Source organism: Microcebus murinus, chromosome 10 (genome assembly GCF_040939455.1).
Source record: "Microcebus murinus isolate Inina chromosome 10, M.murinus_Inina_mat1.0, whole genome shotgun sequence".
Classification (NCBI taxonomy): Eukaryota; Metazoa; Chordata; class Mammalia; order Primates; family Cheirogaleidae; genus Microcebus; species Microcebus murinus.
Window position 1 is genome coordinate 43,054,735 of NC_134113.1, and position 16,749 is coordinate 43,071,483.

At 32.6% G+C, this 16,749-nt stretch overlaps 1 protein-coding gene across 1 annotated transcript in view; it reads right to left on the reverse strand.

Moving 5' to 3' along the window:
- TRHDE (thyrotropin releasing hormone degrading enzyme) overlaps positions 1-16,749 on the reverse strand; it is a 385,264-nt gene that overhangs the window by 112,583 nt on the left and 255,932 nt on the right. The window contains exon 7 of the mRNA XM_012738835.2: positions 5,197-5,262. Coding sequence (XP_012594289.2) covers positions 5,197-5,262 — 66 coding nt within the window. The remainder of the gene's footprint in view (positions 1-5,196; positions 5,263-16,749) is intronic.

A 16,749-nucleotide genomic window follows, 5' to 3' on the forward strand; every position in this document is an offset into this window, starting at 1 on the left:
GATCACTACCCTCCACTACCTTCTACACTCTTATGCATTATATGGGCTACAAGCCTGAAAGTGACATTTCCTAGAATCCGTTACTAGTTAGGTTCAAGTTTAAGTTCTGCAAAATGAAAAGCACACATGAAAGATGGAAGGCACTAAAGAAGGAGGAGTCATTATTGCTCAGATAGCAGAGAGCAGGAATGTGGGCTTTAGCAAAAAACAGAGACAAGGAATTGCCATTTTCTTCCAGGTATACTGTAGACAGCTGAGAAGATGTATGTTAATTCCTTGTGATATCCAAATTTCTTGATTTTCTGAAGGCTGGCAGTGGTTTTCCTGATCTTTACTTCCATAGCCCACCCATCAGTTTTAGAAAATTCATATACCGAATATTATTTCTCTTTCTGCTTGAAAAAGCTAGAATGGTTTTGGTTTTGCTATTGAATTACATATCAGGAATAGTTGCAGACCCTCAAAGATGGTCATCTATAATTTTATGTTTGTCTTGATTAGATTTAAAGGAGATAATATCATTGATAGTGGGTAATAGGACCATGATAATTCATAGTTTTCAAGCCCAAAACTGTTGCTTAAATTATCATCTATAGTTTCCTAAATTGAAGAATAGGCTTTGAGAAAACAAATGACTATTTTCACTAGAATATTATGGCAGTAGAATATTATTCAGTAGAATAGAGAATTATAAAGTCTTTGAGAAGGTTCTGACTAAACTGGAGAGAATACAGAGAGAAAACAGTTAACTTCGGTGCTTTAAATTCTTAGATGAAAGTATGGGCAGAGAACCAGAGATCTTCTACGACTACTAAAAGAGTCTTGTGTCTGGGTGTGGTGGTTCACACCTGTAATCCTAGCACTTTGAGGCCCACGTGGGAGGATTGCTTGAGGCCAGCAATTCAAGCCCAGTCTGAAAAACATAACAAGATCCTGTCTCTACAAAAAATACAAAAATTAGCCAGGAATGGTGATATTTGACTATAGTCCCAGCTATTCAGGAGGCTGGGGCAGAAAGATCTCTTGAGCCCCAAAATTTAAGGTTGCAGTGAGTTATGATGATGTCACTGCCCTCCACCCCAGGTAACAGAGTGAGACTCTATCTCAAAAAAAAAAAAAAGTCTCATATCCTCATATCTCTTATAGCTTTAGAATCAGTGTATCTGAAAAGTAGACTATGGTTTAGAATTTGGAGGTGGCAAAATTATAACTCAAGTAAATTTTGTGGCATGATTAGGTCTTTTAGTGAAAAGTGGGATATTGATTGGGAATGTGTAGGACACTGAGAATTGGAATATAGGCCTTGAGGGGCTAAATTCCACTGAGCCTCCCTTTGCATCAAAAGCAGCTTTTCTGGTCTCTAAAAAAGTAAATTTCCTCTCGTTTGAGTCCCCTATAATGTCACTCATCAAGGAGGCTGTTGATTCTCCTCAAAACCAACCTCCAATATGCCTCAATGCTAAAAGACCCATAAGTGGAGTTAGTTATGGGAGATTTCAACTGTATAAGTTGAAATTCTGACCATATGCACAGATAGCATATACACTGAAAATCACCAAGAAATTTCTAAAAGTCCTTAGTAGATGTCATCTAAAACCACTATACCTTACCCACAAATATGTAAAGTATCTAGGGCAAAGTATGAAAGTGAACAGGACTAAAAGCCAAGGAAATATAAGTTTGTTCTCTAATACTAGCAAGATGAAACTTTATCAGCAAAAAACTTTCTGTAACAACAAATACTCGTCTGGTTTGACTATAGTTATACACTGTATACATTGATAGCCATGTGGTCTTAATATTCAGATGATTAGCTGAAGTTTCAAGAACAGGGAATTACTCACTCTTGTACATCTAGTTTACAAATTTTCCCATCAAATTAAAACAGCTATACTAAATTAAAGTTATAAAATTCAAATTTTCTAACTAGTAAGCTGAATTAAATAAATACTAGATTCAGAGAATACCAAAGATAGACACTTAGAGTATTAGGTCCAACTCCTGCATTTTATAACTATAAGGCCAGGGCCAAGAGAGGTTTAGTGACCTATAAAAAGGCCACTATTAATTGGAGGTATAAATGAGAATCATTTCCCCTTAGTGATTCCATTGCCTAATGCTTTCCAAAAAATGCCTGCTACTATTTTAGGAAATGGAATAATAGATTTGTAGAGTCTGCAAAAATATAAACAATTCTAAGTCTTAAAAATATATTATTTATGAGTGACACACTAAATCTAACAACGGAAAAATTCAAGTTTAATACAAAGTTCCACTTTCAATGTAAGCATTAAAATGAAAGCTAACTTATTAGTAGTGTATCAAGAATTAATTTTGTGTATATATATATGGTCCATTTATAAAAAAAGGCTTGAGATAATTTATTAGAAAACAGCTATGCAATACTGAACCATTTAAGCACCATACATGATTCAAGAAATAAAAAGACTTAAAAATGTATCAAGAACACTCGACCAAGAAAAGTTGTGATGATTCCGTATGAAACTTTTCTCTAAGCTTTCTAATAGCTGATCCATTGGGTTATATGGCTATTAGAAACAAAACTTTTCCCAAAAAGTTTCTAGAGTCCCTTCCTACTGGGAAATACATGTTTGAGTAGAAATTTAAAGTATATGTTCCCATGCAAAATATTGTAAAAGATAAAAAATATAATTGAATCTATATTCAGATACTTTATAAATTAAATATGAATATGTTAACTGACCCAGAAACCAACTAACTTTATATATATATATACATACACACACATATATATGTGCATGTGTGTGTGTGCATATATTTATAAAAAACGTTTGCCTTGTTCCCAGAAGAGCTTAAGTTAGGTCATAAGGATACACAAAATTGCAAGACACCACAAATTTTAGGTAGACAATAAATCAAGAAGAAACCATCATAATGACATTATTTGGAACATGAAGACTAAGGTCTGAGCCCAGGACAAAACAAAAGAAAGGAAAGAGAGAATAAGAGGGAAGAAAGGAGTGTTCTTCCTTTCTTTCAAAAAAATGAGGCATAAAAATATATATGAAAAGTATACTATTTGTAATTTGTAATTGCCTATATCTATAAATCTTTGTCTGTGTTTGCAAATAATAAACTTCCATTTGTCAACACAGAAATAGCCAGGGTTAATATAAAAACAATTCATAGATTTTCCAGCAGAGGTAAGTGCTGACAGTCCAGATTAGCTCTTTCAACAACTTGAAAACCAAGTCTCCCCAGAGTCTTGTGGATGGGAAGCATATTAATTTCAACCCTGTGACCACTCAGTACCATGACATGAAGTGTCTGTTCAGGAGGTCATCTCCAAAATGTATCCCATACATCTTCATGCACAAGAGATGATAATTTATCACCTAGACATAGGGATCTACTGTAAACTAATCCAAACTGCTGATGATACACTAAATCAGTTTGAGTGATGAGTATAAATAAAGCTGCAAGCGAAGTACTGAAGGATACAGATCTATCTGATCAATGAGATGTCACAAGCAAATGAAATGCAATGTTGACAAACATAGAGTCCCTCAGTTGAAAATTAACCAAATCAAGTATCAGAGCCTAAAGACACATATTAATATAAGTTTCTAATGAAAGTTTAATATAATGGGAATCTGAGGGTATATTCAAACTGTTTTAGATAAAACTGAACAGACTAGGTCAGTGGAAAACAATGTATTAAAAACGGATATATTTTGCACACCATAGAATGTATGGCAGGATAAAGAAAAATGATGCAAAATAATAATCCTTTACAAATAATATAACTATAGTTATTCAGTCTGCCGAGCAAATGCATACACACAGATGAAGAAAAACAATAATTTTATAAAGAAAATGATTTCACATCAAGTTGCTACAAGGAAATCAAATTCAATTTGTGTTGCGCTTATGAGTGCTTAGATATTTTCTGAAACTGTCATGCTAAAACTTCAATGTGGAAAACAAAGGAATGGGGATAAGGAAGGACATTCCTCCAGATAGTTGATATTCATGGAGGGCACTTCTTGAGAAAAAAAGATTTTCCCAACTATGTGATCAGAATAGAGCCTTTAGCACCCGGCAAACATGTTCAATGGATTCAGCTATTCTGAAGGTGTCCCTAATGGAAAGAGCTGATTAAAGTAAATTCCAACCCCTGCTGCAACAAATCTGTAAAAATATTTTCTGAGGGAAATTATTCTTTGAGAAATTTATATAGTTTTCCTTGTTGCATTAAATATATATACATATAGTTTGTCATAACATATTTAACTCTTTTCTTATATTTTATCTTTCAGTTTATTTGGGGTAAAGATGGAATTATACTACTAAAATATGACCTGATCCCAGATGTAGTTTATTTAAATTTCAAAATGAAAAGCTTACTAAGAACAGATAAGATTGATTGCTCTCTCTGTCTTAGCATAATTGTATTTCAGGTGAACATCAATTTACTTTAAAGGACACTTCTAAGTAGCAGAATGCATCATAAATAATTCATCAATCACAGCTACTAGGAACATGATTTACTTCAGCAGATTCAATGGAATAAAAGTTTATTTTCTATATTTGTGTCTGCTTTAAAGAGTTTAATAATTTTCCTTTTCTAAGAATCCATTTTTAGATTCCATACTTCATACTCTAAATGCAATATGATAAAACTGTTGCTTTTTCTTCCTTTTTCAAAAAAAATTGCATTTACTAATTAAAATAAAAACATATAAATACCATTGAAATAAATAACAATCTATATGTATCAACATAAAATAACATAAAAGATATATATCTGAAAAATAACTAAGATTTTCTCAAATTCATAATTCTAGAAAGGCTAACATAATTTGTTTTCACCTTATATAAACTTTGAAATGGCAAAGGAAGGCAGGTTTTCTGAAAACCTTATGTAGATTATTTAGGATTTGAAATATTTGAAAATTACTTCAATTTCAAAATGAAAATTAAACAGATTCTAAATTGTACAACAGTTGAAGTTTTGTCATGTAATATAGGGAATATTCTATCTACAGCTTTCATTTGTCATAAGGAAAGATGTTGTTTACCTTCCCCACCCTAAAGTTTTCTATCAAACTTAGCAATTTTGTATTAGCAATTTACCAAACCATGTGACACCCTTAGAATAAATATACTGACAAGGATAAATGTAAAAGAGGATAAAAAAAATATTTTACTTACTTGTAAACCGCTCTGAAAAACTGAATGGCCCATAAAATTAGCCAGCATCCTAATTAAAGCAGCGCCCTATAGAAAAGAGTATGAAAATGAATTTCAGCTAAGTATCATGATTCTAAAACTATTCTATAGCAATCAAAAATAATCTGTTTCATTTATAGTACCATATTTTTAAAAATAGTTAAGAAACAAGAGAATCATGAAAACAATATTCCACTTACAGATAACAATTGCTTTTTTTGTTGTTTTGAGGATTTAAAACTTTTATGGATGTACAACCTACAATTGCAAAATGGAAGTCCCCTGGACAGAATGTCTCAGGGCAATGATATGCTATAAATTAGGAGGAATTGACATTGTATGGAGCACTGTCTATGACAAAGTTAAGAAAACATGGATCTTGTATTTATAAGCTCATAATCTGGTCAGGAAAGGATACCCATGTTAATAAATGATCATATTAAAATATAACTTTGAAGTAACATTTACTTTCCTACAAAGTAAGTACTTTGAGGTACTTACTGTATCTCTGGTGTAACCAAGAATAGTTCAGTTGTAGAAGTGGAGAGTAGAGAGTACCAAACAGTCGAACTGATTGGGTTCAAATCTTGGCTCTCTTACTTACCGTGTTTACTCAGAAAAATTATTTAACCTCTCTGTTCCTAACTTTTCTTTCTTGTAAACTATAGGTAATAATAGTTCTATTTAATCTGTTTCTAATTAATATAGGCAAAGCAGTTTGAACTGGGTCTGAAAAATAGTAAGCACTATAGGAGTGTTAGCTATCAGCATTATTTCAAATTGGCTAAATATTTTTATTTTTGTCCATTTCCTTTTAGAAAGTTGGACTTAGCCATATATATCCGTATACAAATAAAATATATGTGATCAATATAGATATTTGGAGTATTAGAAGAAAATATTAATTTAAGGAGTCTATTTCATCATAAGAACTATTATTATAATATTAAAGAACAATATCAATGACAAAAGGCAGGCATGTAATCCATATGAAACATTCCAAGTAATGGTGGTTAAGTCTGGATAATCACAAATCTGTATGTAAAATCTGTATGTAAAATATGAATAAGCCTTCCAGAAGATATTTCAATCCACACCAAACTGCTTTAACTATGGGGCAGTGGATTGTAAGTGGCAAATGTTTAAATATAAATGAAAGCTTGCTTTGAGTTGAGTGAGCTCTTTTATTACTACATATTCCATTTCATAGTTGTTACAAATATACACAGTGCAATAGCTCATTTTTTTTTTTTAGAAGATGTCTCCTTTTGCAAGAGAATCATAAGAATCACATATAGACTCATTCAGTCTGGAACTGGACTGCTGCAGTCAGTTCAAAAACAAAACAATGAATTTCCATAGTTTGTTACTAGAATTGTTTCCTATAATTCCGTGACTTTAACGCAATATAATATTCAGGTTCCATGAATCACCATTAAAGAAGTATCTCAAAAAACTTCAATCACCATCAAAACTACTCCTCCACTTGGTATTTTATTTTCATCTCAAAAAACGTAGATCAGAAAACCATAGAGTTTTATGCCTCCTCTGACATATTTTCCTCTCACACCTTCTACTCTTTGCTCTTTCTTTTGCTTCTTCCTCTTTATCTTCTATACACTTGTTTATGTCCATAAAACAGAAGCATTTATGATTCAATCTGGGGACTAGTTTAGAATTCCCTTTTGAACATATCAGCTTTGCTCCTTGAATTTCCTTGACAAGCTCTCTTTCTATATATTTCCAATCCAATCTACCACCCAGAGGGTGGAAACTGTCAGTTTTTTTAGCAAAACTAACCCTTGCCACCTGGGGAGTGAGACTGAAAATCTCAAGCAGTCAACTCAAACTCTCCTTCAGAACAGAATAGTCATCTTTGAATGATTTAAGTGTTTCCCTCCAGGTAATGATGACTTGGTCTGTTGTCAGGCTATAAAAACTATCAATTTAGCATGATCTAATGACACAAGAATCTTTCTAATCATAAAAAATGTCAGTTTTCTTGTCTGGGTCAAGCTGGAACAGAGGGTTAATAAAGAATAAAACCCCTCAAAAGAGAAATAAAACCCAGAAATAAAATGCATACTCAAAAATTATATAATATCACTTAATTCCTGATTATTATTATGTTGTATAACTCAATTAATGTTTAGAAAATATGTCTATGTTACCCAGTTGACATTTTAATGTTCTCTGGAGTAGCATGCACTCTTCTATATTTAACTAGCCTTTTCTTTTCAAATCTAGATTTTAAAAATCTTTATTTTATAGAACTTCATAGACAGATGGGCTCTCCAACTGTCATCATTTAACCAACATATACTGAGCATCTACTATGTATGGATTATAACAAAGATCACAACTCTTAACATAGGCACAGGTCATTATAAGATTTTTTTTTTTAAGAAAACACTCTATCTCCTATCACTATGTCTTTAAAACATTTGTTCATCAAGCAAGCATTTCTTACAATATTATAACTTATATCCATTTGTGATTTAAAATTTCAGCCCCAATCAAAATAACTGGCCATTTAGGATGCCTGTGCAGCTTTATGGGAAGTAAATATACTATTTCTGCAAGGTTTTTTAAAATTTTGAGACTAGATTACAAAAACTTATTGCTGTCTGGTAAACTAAGGTTCAGGGATATACTAGGATACTTAACTGATTTTTTTCTAAGATTTTATAAAAATATTCCACAAAAGTATGCTTATAAACCCATTCATCATTTAGTATTTTTTATATTTGGAATATCAGTCTCAGAGATAATAAACATCTCTAGAGGGAAAACTGTTTCCTTATGACTTAGTATCACCCTCTTTCTGTGCTTGGCTCGGAGGAGGTTCTCCCTTATGTAATAAATGGATGAGAGTGAAATAGAGATTATCTGCACATATAGCAATTACTTTGAATTCTTGAAGAGTAACTATTCAGCCAGGATGTACACTTTATTACTTCACTGGTGTACTTCAGCGATAAGTAATCACTTTTAAGAGAGGGAGATCTTCTCAACTCATTTTATTTCTTTAATAGAGGCTTATTGAATAAAGTGGTATGTTCAGTATACTGTAGATTATAAATAGAAACATTACAAGTCCCTCTCCTCAAGAACTTCAAAACTTCATAAGTCAGATGAGATATAAAGCAATACTGTGTTCTAGAAGAGGGAGAGTTTATTTCTAAATTTCTCTTTATCTATGAAAGATAAAGAGAATCTAAAGAAATGGTATTTGTGTTGGACCTTGAAGGATGGATAGGGTTCCATGAGCAAAGATAAACAGAAAACACTTGCATGGTATGGCAGGAATGGTCTTTGCACCATCAGGCAGGTGTTAAAGTGAAAATCACAAGTAGGGAGGATGATATGGAAGGACACAGGGCATAAAACAGACAATGAAAGATTAGATGAATATAAGATTGTGGCAGATTTTAGAGAAGTTGGAATACCAGGACTAAGGAATTTGTAAAAAGTGTTTTTTAAAAAGACAGAACTTAGCTGTCATACTCAGATGAAGAAGTAAAATAACCCATAAACAAATGATACCAATGAGGATAAAAGCTACAGATAGGTTTAAGGAATAGCGCAAAGATAAGTCAGACTTTTAAAGCCTGAGTGAGTGAAAAATAACATCAACAAATATATAGACCTCAGAAGAAAGTGCTGAATAGACGAGTATGATAACATCTGTTTGTAAATATGGAGTTTTAGGAACAGGTAGAGAACCTGAGGTGCAGAGGGCAAATGCAACCATAGGAATGAAATTCAGTGGACGATTATAATTGAAAATATAAACTGGGATTTGGAGTGGATAAGATTGCCTAGAGAAAAGCGCTAAGGTTTTAGTGAAAGAAATAGAAAACAAAATCTTAGAATGTCTCTACAAATTTTGTATGACTCACACTTGAGTGCTCATAATAGGCACTCAACAAGTATCTACTGAAATCAATGAAGAAATAAAATTAAGAACAAAGGATGACAAATTGTTATAAAAAACAGAAGACAAACTGGTAAGTAACATCATAGAAGACATATTTTCAGAATTAGTGCTTCAGATTGAAGAAAAATAATAGCTAAGACAAGGTCATAGACATGTTTAAGAGACAGCTATATAAATTGACTTGTGGATGTGAAAGCCAATTGAAAAACAAGGAAAACAGAAGGAAGGAAAGAATACACTAGAAGCAAATTCACATGAAGGTTTGTTTGTGTTTTTCTTTCTTAGAAAATGGAAGAAAATTTTGTGCAAAGCAAAAAATGATCCACTAGAGATAGAGACTGAAGACACACAATTAAGAGATTGTTACTGAAGCAAAATTCCAGGAGAGCTAGTTAAGAGAATTTAGATTAATCTTAGAAAAAATAAGGGCAGTCTTTTTTGAGACAGGACTGAAGCAGACAAGGAAAGTAAAGATAAATCAAAGATTTTGAAGTGCAAATCCTTAACAGAAGTTAAGGAACTACATTGCACAGAATAGACTATAAGCTCCATCAAGGTGGAGACTTGGTCTGTCTGACTCAACATTATACATGCATTGCCGAAAAACAGTTGCTGGCACATAGTAGAGTCTCAAAACACTACTGAATGATTGATGGCCTGTCACTTCTCAGTAATGTAGGAGCTATGGTCTCAAGATTACATGAGTTAGAAAGATTGGAACTAAGTTTAAAGAAACTCAAATAAAAAAGAAATAGGACATCCCAAACATTTAAAAATGGGCAGAAAAGTTACAAATATTAGTTGAAGTTATAAATAATCTATCTGCCATTTATTGAGCAACTATTGTACTACATGCTATAATCACAATATCTAAGGAAAATATGACTATACTTATCAAGCAGGGGTCCTCAGACTACAGCCTGCAGGCCACATGTGGTCCACCAAGGATATTTATCCGGACCGCAGAGTGTTTTTGCCGCTGCTGCCTGTCCAGCTGTCTGGTCCCTGGCCCACAGTGCTCATGTGTGGGATGTGTGCTGCACTCTCCAACAGCCTCCAACAATCTGAGGGAAAGTGAACTGGCCCCCTACTTAAAAAGTTTGAGGACCCCTGTATCAACGCATAAAGTTTGCATAACTTGGAGAAATTGACACAGGTGGTAATGGAGCCGGGATTGGAAACCCATTCATACCAACTCCAAAATCAGTAATCTTAATCAATTTAGGTTACTTTCTTGAAATCTCAAATCAAAACAGTTACACGATTATCTCTATAAACACTGGAAATAGCAAGAACTTAGAAAAAGAAAAGAAATTCTGAGAGTTACTTAGCATTTGGAATCAGTAATATGCTCACGGAAGTGGATAAAGAGAAACCTAATTCAGTGCGACATAGTTGAAGTGGCTGGCCCATATTCCTAGGATTGGAGACAGAAGACATAAATGAGCTTGCAGAATAGGACATGTTTATGGACTGGGAGACATGAAACTACTCTAGGGCAGGTTCAGTAAGAACAGAGGGCTAGAAAAGTTGAAAATAGTGATATTTTGATCAGATGCCATATGTGGGTATGGCAGCTGTAAAAACGTGTTGCTCAGATTGCCGGCTGCTGCTCCTCTGCATTCGCCATCACAAAGCCACGCTTTCCTTAGTGTACTCCCAGCCAATGACCGAGCAAAGAAACGTTGGCCCATTCTAGAGACAGAGGGGATTCCTGTAATGGCCAACTCTGTCTAAAGGACTCACCATTATTCTGGATGAGTGCTGCTTGCAACTGGGCTACATCTGAAACTCTTTCAACCCAGTGCTCCTTCCTTCCCTCTCTCTGCATAGACTGTCAAGGCAGTGTGGTCATAAGGCAGCTCTCCCTACCTTCTCCAGTTCCTTTGACAAGAAGATCTTTTGCACATCATATCTGCTTCTTAGAAGATCTGGACTGACACAGTAGGCCAATTTTTAGTGCTGAGGTCCACACAAGTATAAACTGTTGGATGTTAGTTAGGTCCCTGAAATAAATTGGTAAGGAGTACACTCTGGTAACAAGGAGCACACCTACCAAAAACAGAAAGATCCTTTCCTTCTTACTCCTCTCAAGAAGTCTTTTCCTAGTAAATATTCTCCACTACAAATATATTTGCTGTCTGGTTTTCTCTCCTCCAGGGCAGGAAAAGGTAAGAAATAATGTATCATTAATTTTATTGTACATATGGGAGAAACAAAGGTGAAGGGATTAGGAGATTTTTCCAAAGTGACTTGCTTCCATCCACTCAATTATTGAGTTCTTTGATTAGCCAAGAAACCTATGAGGTAAGAATTTCTTGTTATTTTCTGAGCTACTGAAAGATTAAGTCTATTGATTCTAAATCAAAGTACTCTTAAAATGTAAATTTCTAAATGATGTCTCTGCACTAAATCTGGACATCTGTGAAGATACTATGATATTCTAACATGATTTGTTACTGAAGCATGTCTTTTGGTCTGGAATAAAAGCATAACTTAAATTCTCCTCAGCTTTTCAAAAACATATTTTCTTCTGTTTTTTTTTCTTTCCATAATAATATGAGAGCTATGTTTAGCATCTGCAGAAAAGAAAAAAAAATACTTAATACTGAATATCCTTCACTCACAAATTGGTTACCAAAAAGGAAGGCTGAAAGAGAGAATAGAAGAGAGTGTAACAACAATGAAGAGAAAATTAATTCCATACAAGAAGCAGAATTATGCTCCATTGCTCTAATCACCCATGCTTGGAACCTTGGAGTCCTCTTTGATTTATTACTTCCTGAGGCCAAGCCTCTATCTCTGCATGGCTGAATAATTTTACAGCCTCCTAGTGACAACCCCAAATGCATTCTTACTCTCACAAATCCATGCTATGGGCCACATTTAGATTAATTTTAATAATTACTTTAGAAGCATAATGTCTGCTAAGAGTTCTAGCTCTGTCATATACTTAAGCATGTGAGATGATCTAAGTATCTACAATTAGAACATAAAAATAATAATGATCATGATAACAACTACATTACTACCATTAATAATAATTATTGTTATAATAGCCACCTTAAGTTTTTTTCTGAGAATTCATTTAAATTATTCATATAAAGCACTTGGAATAGTGTTTGGCATATAATACGCTTCAAAAAAGTGTGTAGTTATTGTGATCATCTTCATCATCATCATTAGCATTTTTATGTTAGCTCCCTGCCTCCTCAAAAATTTTTACTTAAAAAAATGTTCTACAGTAGTAATCAAATCGAGACATAATTAGAATCACTGCTACCTACCAGCACTTTTTTCCATATGACCAAATAATCAGCTTCTACTCTAAGTAAACTCAACTTCTTATCATCCCATGAGAATGTCTTATATCCTGGTATATTAATCATGCTATTTACATAAATTGTAATGATATTTCTTTTCTAACCTATGTTCTTAGCCCTATATGTTATTAAAAGCACAGGGAAATTCCATACCATGATATGAAACTTTCTACAACTGTTAGCTCTCAAGGCTTTTCTCTCCTCTGAAGTCGAATCCTTTAAGTCTGAATGACACAATTTATCAAATTATTTTCTATCACTTATTAATTATTTCACATGAGTTTTTCTTCTTTTCCACAACTAGATTTAGGTCATTTAGGTACATTAATCTAGCTTAACTAGATTATTTAAACTTACTATTGGCACATGTATTAGTTCTTGATTCTATAATGTTTCCATTGCCAAAGAAAGATGAAGCTAGTAAGGAAAGGTATCCACCATCTCCAGTTTGCTATTTTCAAATCAGCAATTTATACTATGATGTTGCAGCCAATACACATGTACTCAAATCTCCCTTGTCATGAAATTAAGCATGTATCTTTTATTGGGGCCATATTTTTTTTCAGTATTCTCAGGTAAAGGCATCCAAACAGGATAGTCTATATTAGGTCAATAGGAGGCTGAAAAGTTTTCAGAGGGCCACACATGTTTTATGAAAAATAAAATATATAAGATCTATGAAAAGAGTGATAAAATAGCAAAGCTCCAGAAAAAATTATTCAAGTATTCATTAAATAATAATAACATATCTTAATAAACTGAGAAGAAAAGGAAATCATTAACATAATAAAGGCCATCTTCCAAAAATATATTCAATAGTAAAAGATAACAAAGAAAAAATACAAATATTAGGAATAAAAATGGGCACATAACTACAGAAAAAGTTTATAAATTAAAATTAATAAGAACATTCTAGCAACAGGTAGTAACAAATATGAAAACTCAGATTTTAAAAAAAAATTTCTATAAATCTTGTCCAAATGACCAAAGAAGTAGTGGTTTATAAGAAAGAAAGATACCAAAAACAAAACAACACATACATACACTGATATCCAGGCCACTTTTACAGGCAAGGAAACTTTTAAGGAAACATTGTGACATTATCCTTATTTTATAGGAAGTATTATAAAGGAATGGAAAAAAGAGTAAATCCTTTTTAACTTTTTTTATGATGCTTGTATAACTGATATGCAAACTGAAAAATGTATAGTCCAATCTCCTTTATATGATCATGTATGGATAATCATGATATATATTTTTTCCTGGGATAAATATCATATATATTGTTATAATAGCATAAATGCAACTTAGTCAATATGTGTTGTTATATATGCAATATATAACACAATGAATAATATAATTAATATATATAATATAGATTATATGAAGAGAGGGACTTTGCAGAGTTTATCCCAGAAATTTAATAATGGTTTAATAACAAAATTCTATTAATATAATTCATCACATTAATGGTAGAAACAAATGATTTAATGATCTCAAATGTGGGAAAAAATATTTAATATGACTTAGTATTCATTAAATAATAATAACATATCTTAATAAACTGAGAAGAAAAGGAAATCATTAACATAATAAAGGCCATCTTCCAAAAATATATTCAATAGTAAAACATTATATGCATTCTCCCTAAAGATGAAAAAAATAATGTAATAATATTTATATTCAAAAATACAATAAAATAAATGAACAACAAAAAGAAATATGAAACAAAAGCAATGAAGCAACAGTTAACCCTATTCAGAGATGATGTGAAATTCTTCACAGAAATTCAAGAGACTCTATAGAGCTAATCTATAAAAGAGTACAGCAAAGTTGCCTGACACAAGATCAATAAATAAAAATGAAAGAATTGATGTTTCAGTAAAAACTAATTTAAAGAATTAATATATAAAGAGTCTCATTCTCAAAAGGAAGAATAAACAAATATAACAAAACCAACAGTAAAGAAAATTTCAAAATTGTTCACAGTTTTCATGGAAGATATTGTATGGCTTAACCAAACATGTAAGGATATAAAAATGAAGAACTACATTTCTTATAAAGCTGGAAAAAGTTATTGTAAAAATGTCAAATATTCTAAAATTAATCTATAAACTCCTCAAAATAAGTTTTTGTTTTAATAAATTTTCTTGATCTGAATATTCACATGGATTAACAAAAAGTAAACAATAAAAATTTTGAAATAGAACAAAATCGGGAATCACCCCTTTGGTAACAAACCTGTAAAGCTATAGTGGTTAGATCTTATAGCAATGTTTGAACAGGAATAAACATATAGACTAGAGGACCAGAATAAAGGACTACAAATGTACCAATACTGATGTCAATGGTAGCTAACAGGGGTAGTATTACATACCAGGGGAATAAAGACAGGGAATTCAACACTGACAGGATTAATTATCCAAATAAAAATTAAATTATACTTTATATAACAACATAAACATCAACAAAAAAATTCCAAAGGATCATCAAAAACCTCAATATAATATGCAAATCTTTAAAAATATTAGGAGAAAATGAAAAAAAAATACTTTATAAATTTGGGATAGGAAAAGATACTTAAATAAAACAAAAAGCATGGAGCATAAAGGAAAAAATAGAAAGACAACATCAGAACTTAAAAATCTATATGATAAAAGACATCACAAGTTAAAAGACAAATTATAGTCTTATTAATAATCAAATATTAGTATCCAGAATACAAAAATATCCTCACATTAATGATTAAATAGAATAAGAAAGCAAACAGACTGTAAAAACAAAGACCCCATTGGAAAAATGAGCAATAGACAGAAACAGAAAATTCAAAAAGTAGGAAATCCAAAGGGCAATAAATACATGGAAGAAACTTAACCTCACTAAGGAACAAGGAAACTAAAATTAAAACATCAAGGTTGCTTTTCATAGCCATAAACCAGGAGAAATTCTGAGAATTTAATAGTACCAAGCATAGATAAAGGTGTGGGGAAAGAGGATCTTCTCAAACACTCTGGGGGGCATGTGTACATAGGTACAAACACTTTGGAGAAAAAACTGCATGCTAAGGCAAACTTAAAGATTAGTTTATTTATCCATCTAACAAACAACTATTGAGTGCCTGCTGTCTCAGGCACTGCTATAGGGCCTGAATATGATGCAGAGATCAAACCAAATAAAACTTGTGAAGTGTATATTCTGGACAAAGGATACAGTTAATAAACAAAGAAATAACTTAATAATAATTCCAAGTGCTAGTTATTGCTATGAAGAAAAATAAAGCAGGGTTAGGGAGTAGAGACTACTGGGGGGGATGGCATCTCAGGTTTTATATAAGATAATCAGGGAGGATTTCTATAACAAATTGACATTGAGTAGAGATAGGAATCGCAGGAAGAAGTAAGCCATGTTGATAACTGAGGAGGAGCATCCCAGGCACAGAGAACAAGCATAGTTAGATTTTGAAATGTAGAATTCAGGAGAGAGATTGGGGCTAGAAGTTCCAGGTCCCCAGAAGTTGTGAGTATAGATGGAGAAGAGGAAAAAAATCTGAAGAATGAGTCCTGAGCATTCCAATATTTAGAAGTTGAGAAAAGTAATTGAGTTCATCAAAAGAGATGAAGAAGAAATGGCCAATAAGTTGTTTTTTTTAAAAAAAAGGAGAAAACGGAAACAAAATGAAGATAGTATTTCAAGGGAAGAATGATCATCACTATAAGCTGTTCTTAAGAAGGCAAGTCAACAAAGATGAAGGTGTGGAATTAATTTCTGACTCAACAAGGAAAGTTTCGTCAAATGGTAAGAATGACAGTTTAATTACAGCATCTATAAAAGAGAAAGAGAAGAGGAACTGGAGTTTTGCACTAAAAGAATGTAAAAATATAAAGAAATAGGCTGGGTATTTGTAAGTCAAAGGAATTTTTATTAAGAACAAAATATTATAATATTTAATACAGAGAAGAGTTATATAGGAGAGAAGAACAAAACGATGATTGAGGATACCAGAGACAGGTCTGCATGAGCAATCTCCTCGAGCAGGCAAGATAAGATGGGACTCAGGGACACAGTGGAGGCAGCTGCCTATAGCATAGCACAGACATCCACCCACCATAACAACGAGCGAGGGAAGCGGATTATATGGGAATCAATAGGTGAAAGGTACAGGGTTGGTGGCAGGACAACATCATTTTGCTTATTGCTTCCATTATTTCAGTGAAATAAAAGTAGAGTCATCAGATGAGAGTAAGGAGGGATAGAGAAGTGTGAATACTAAGG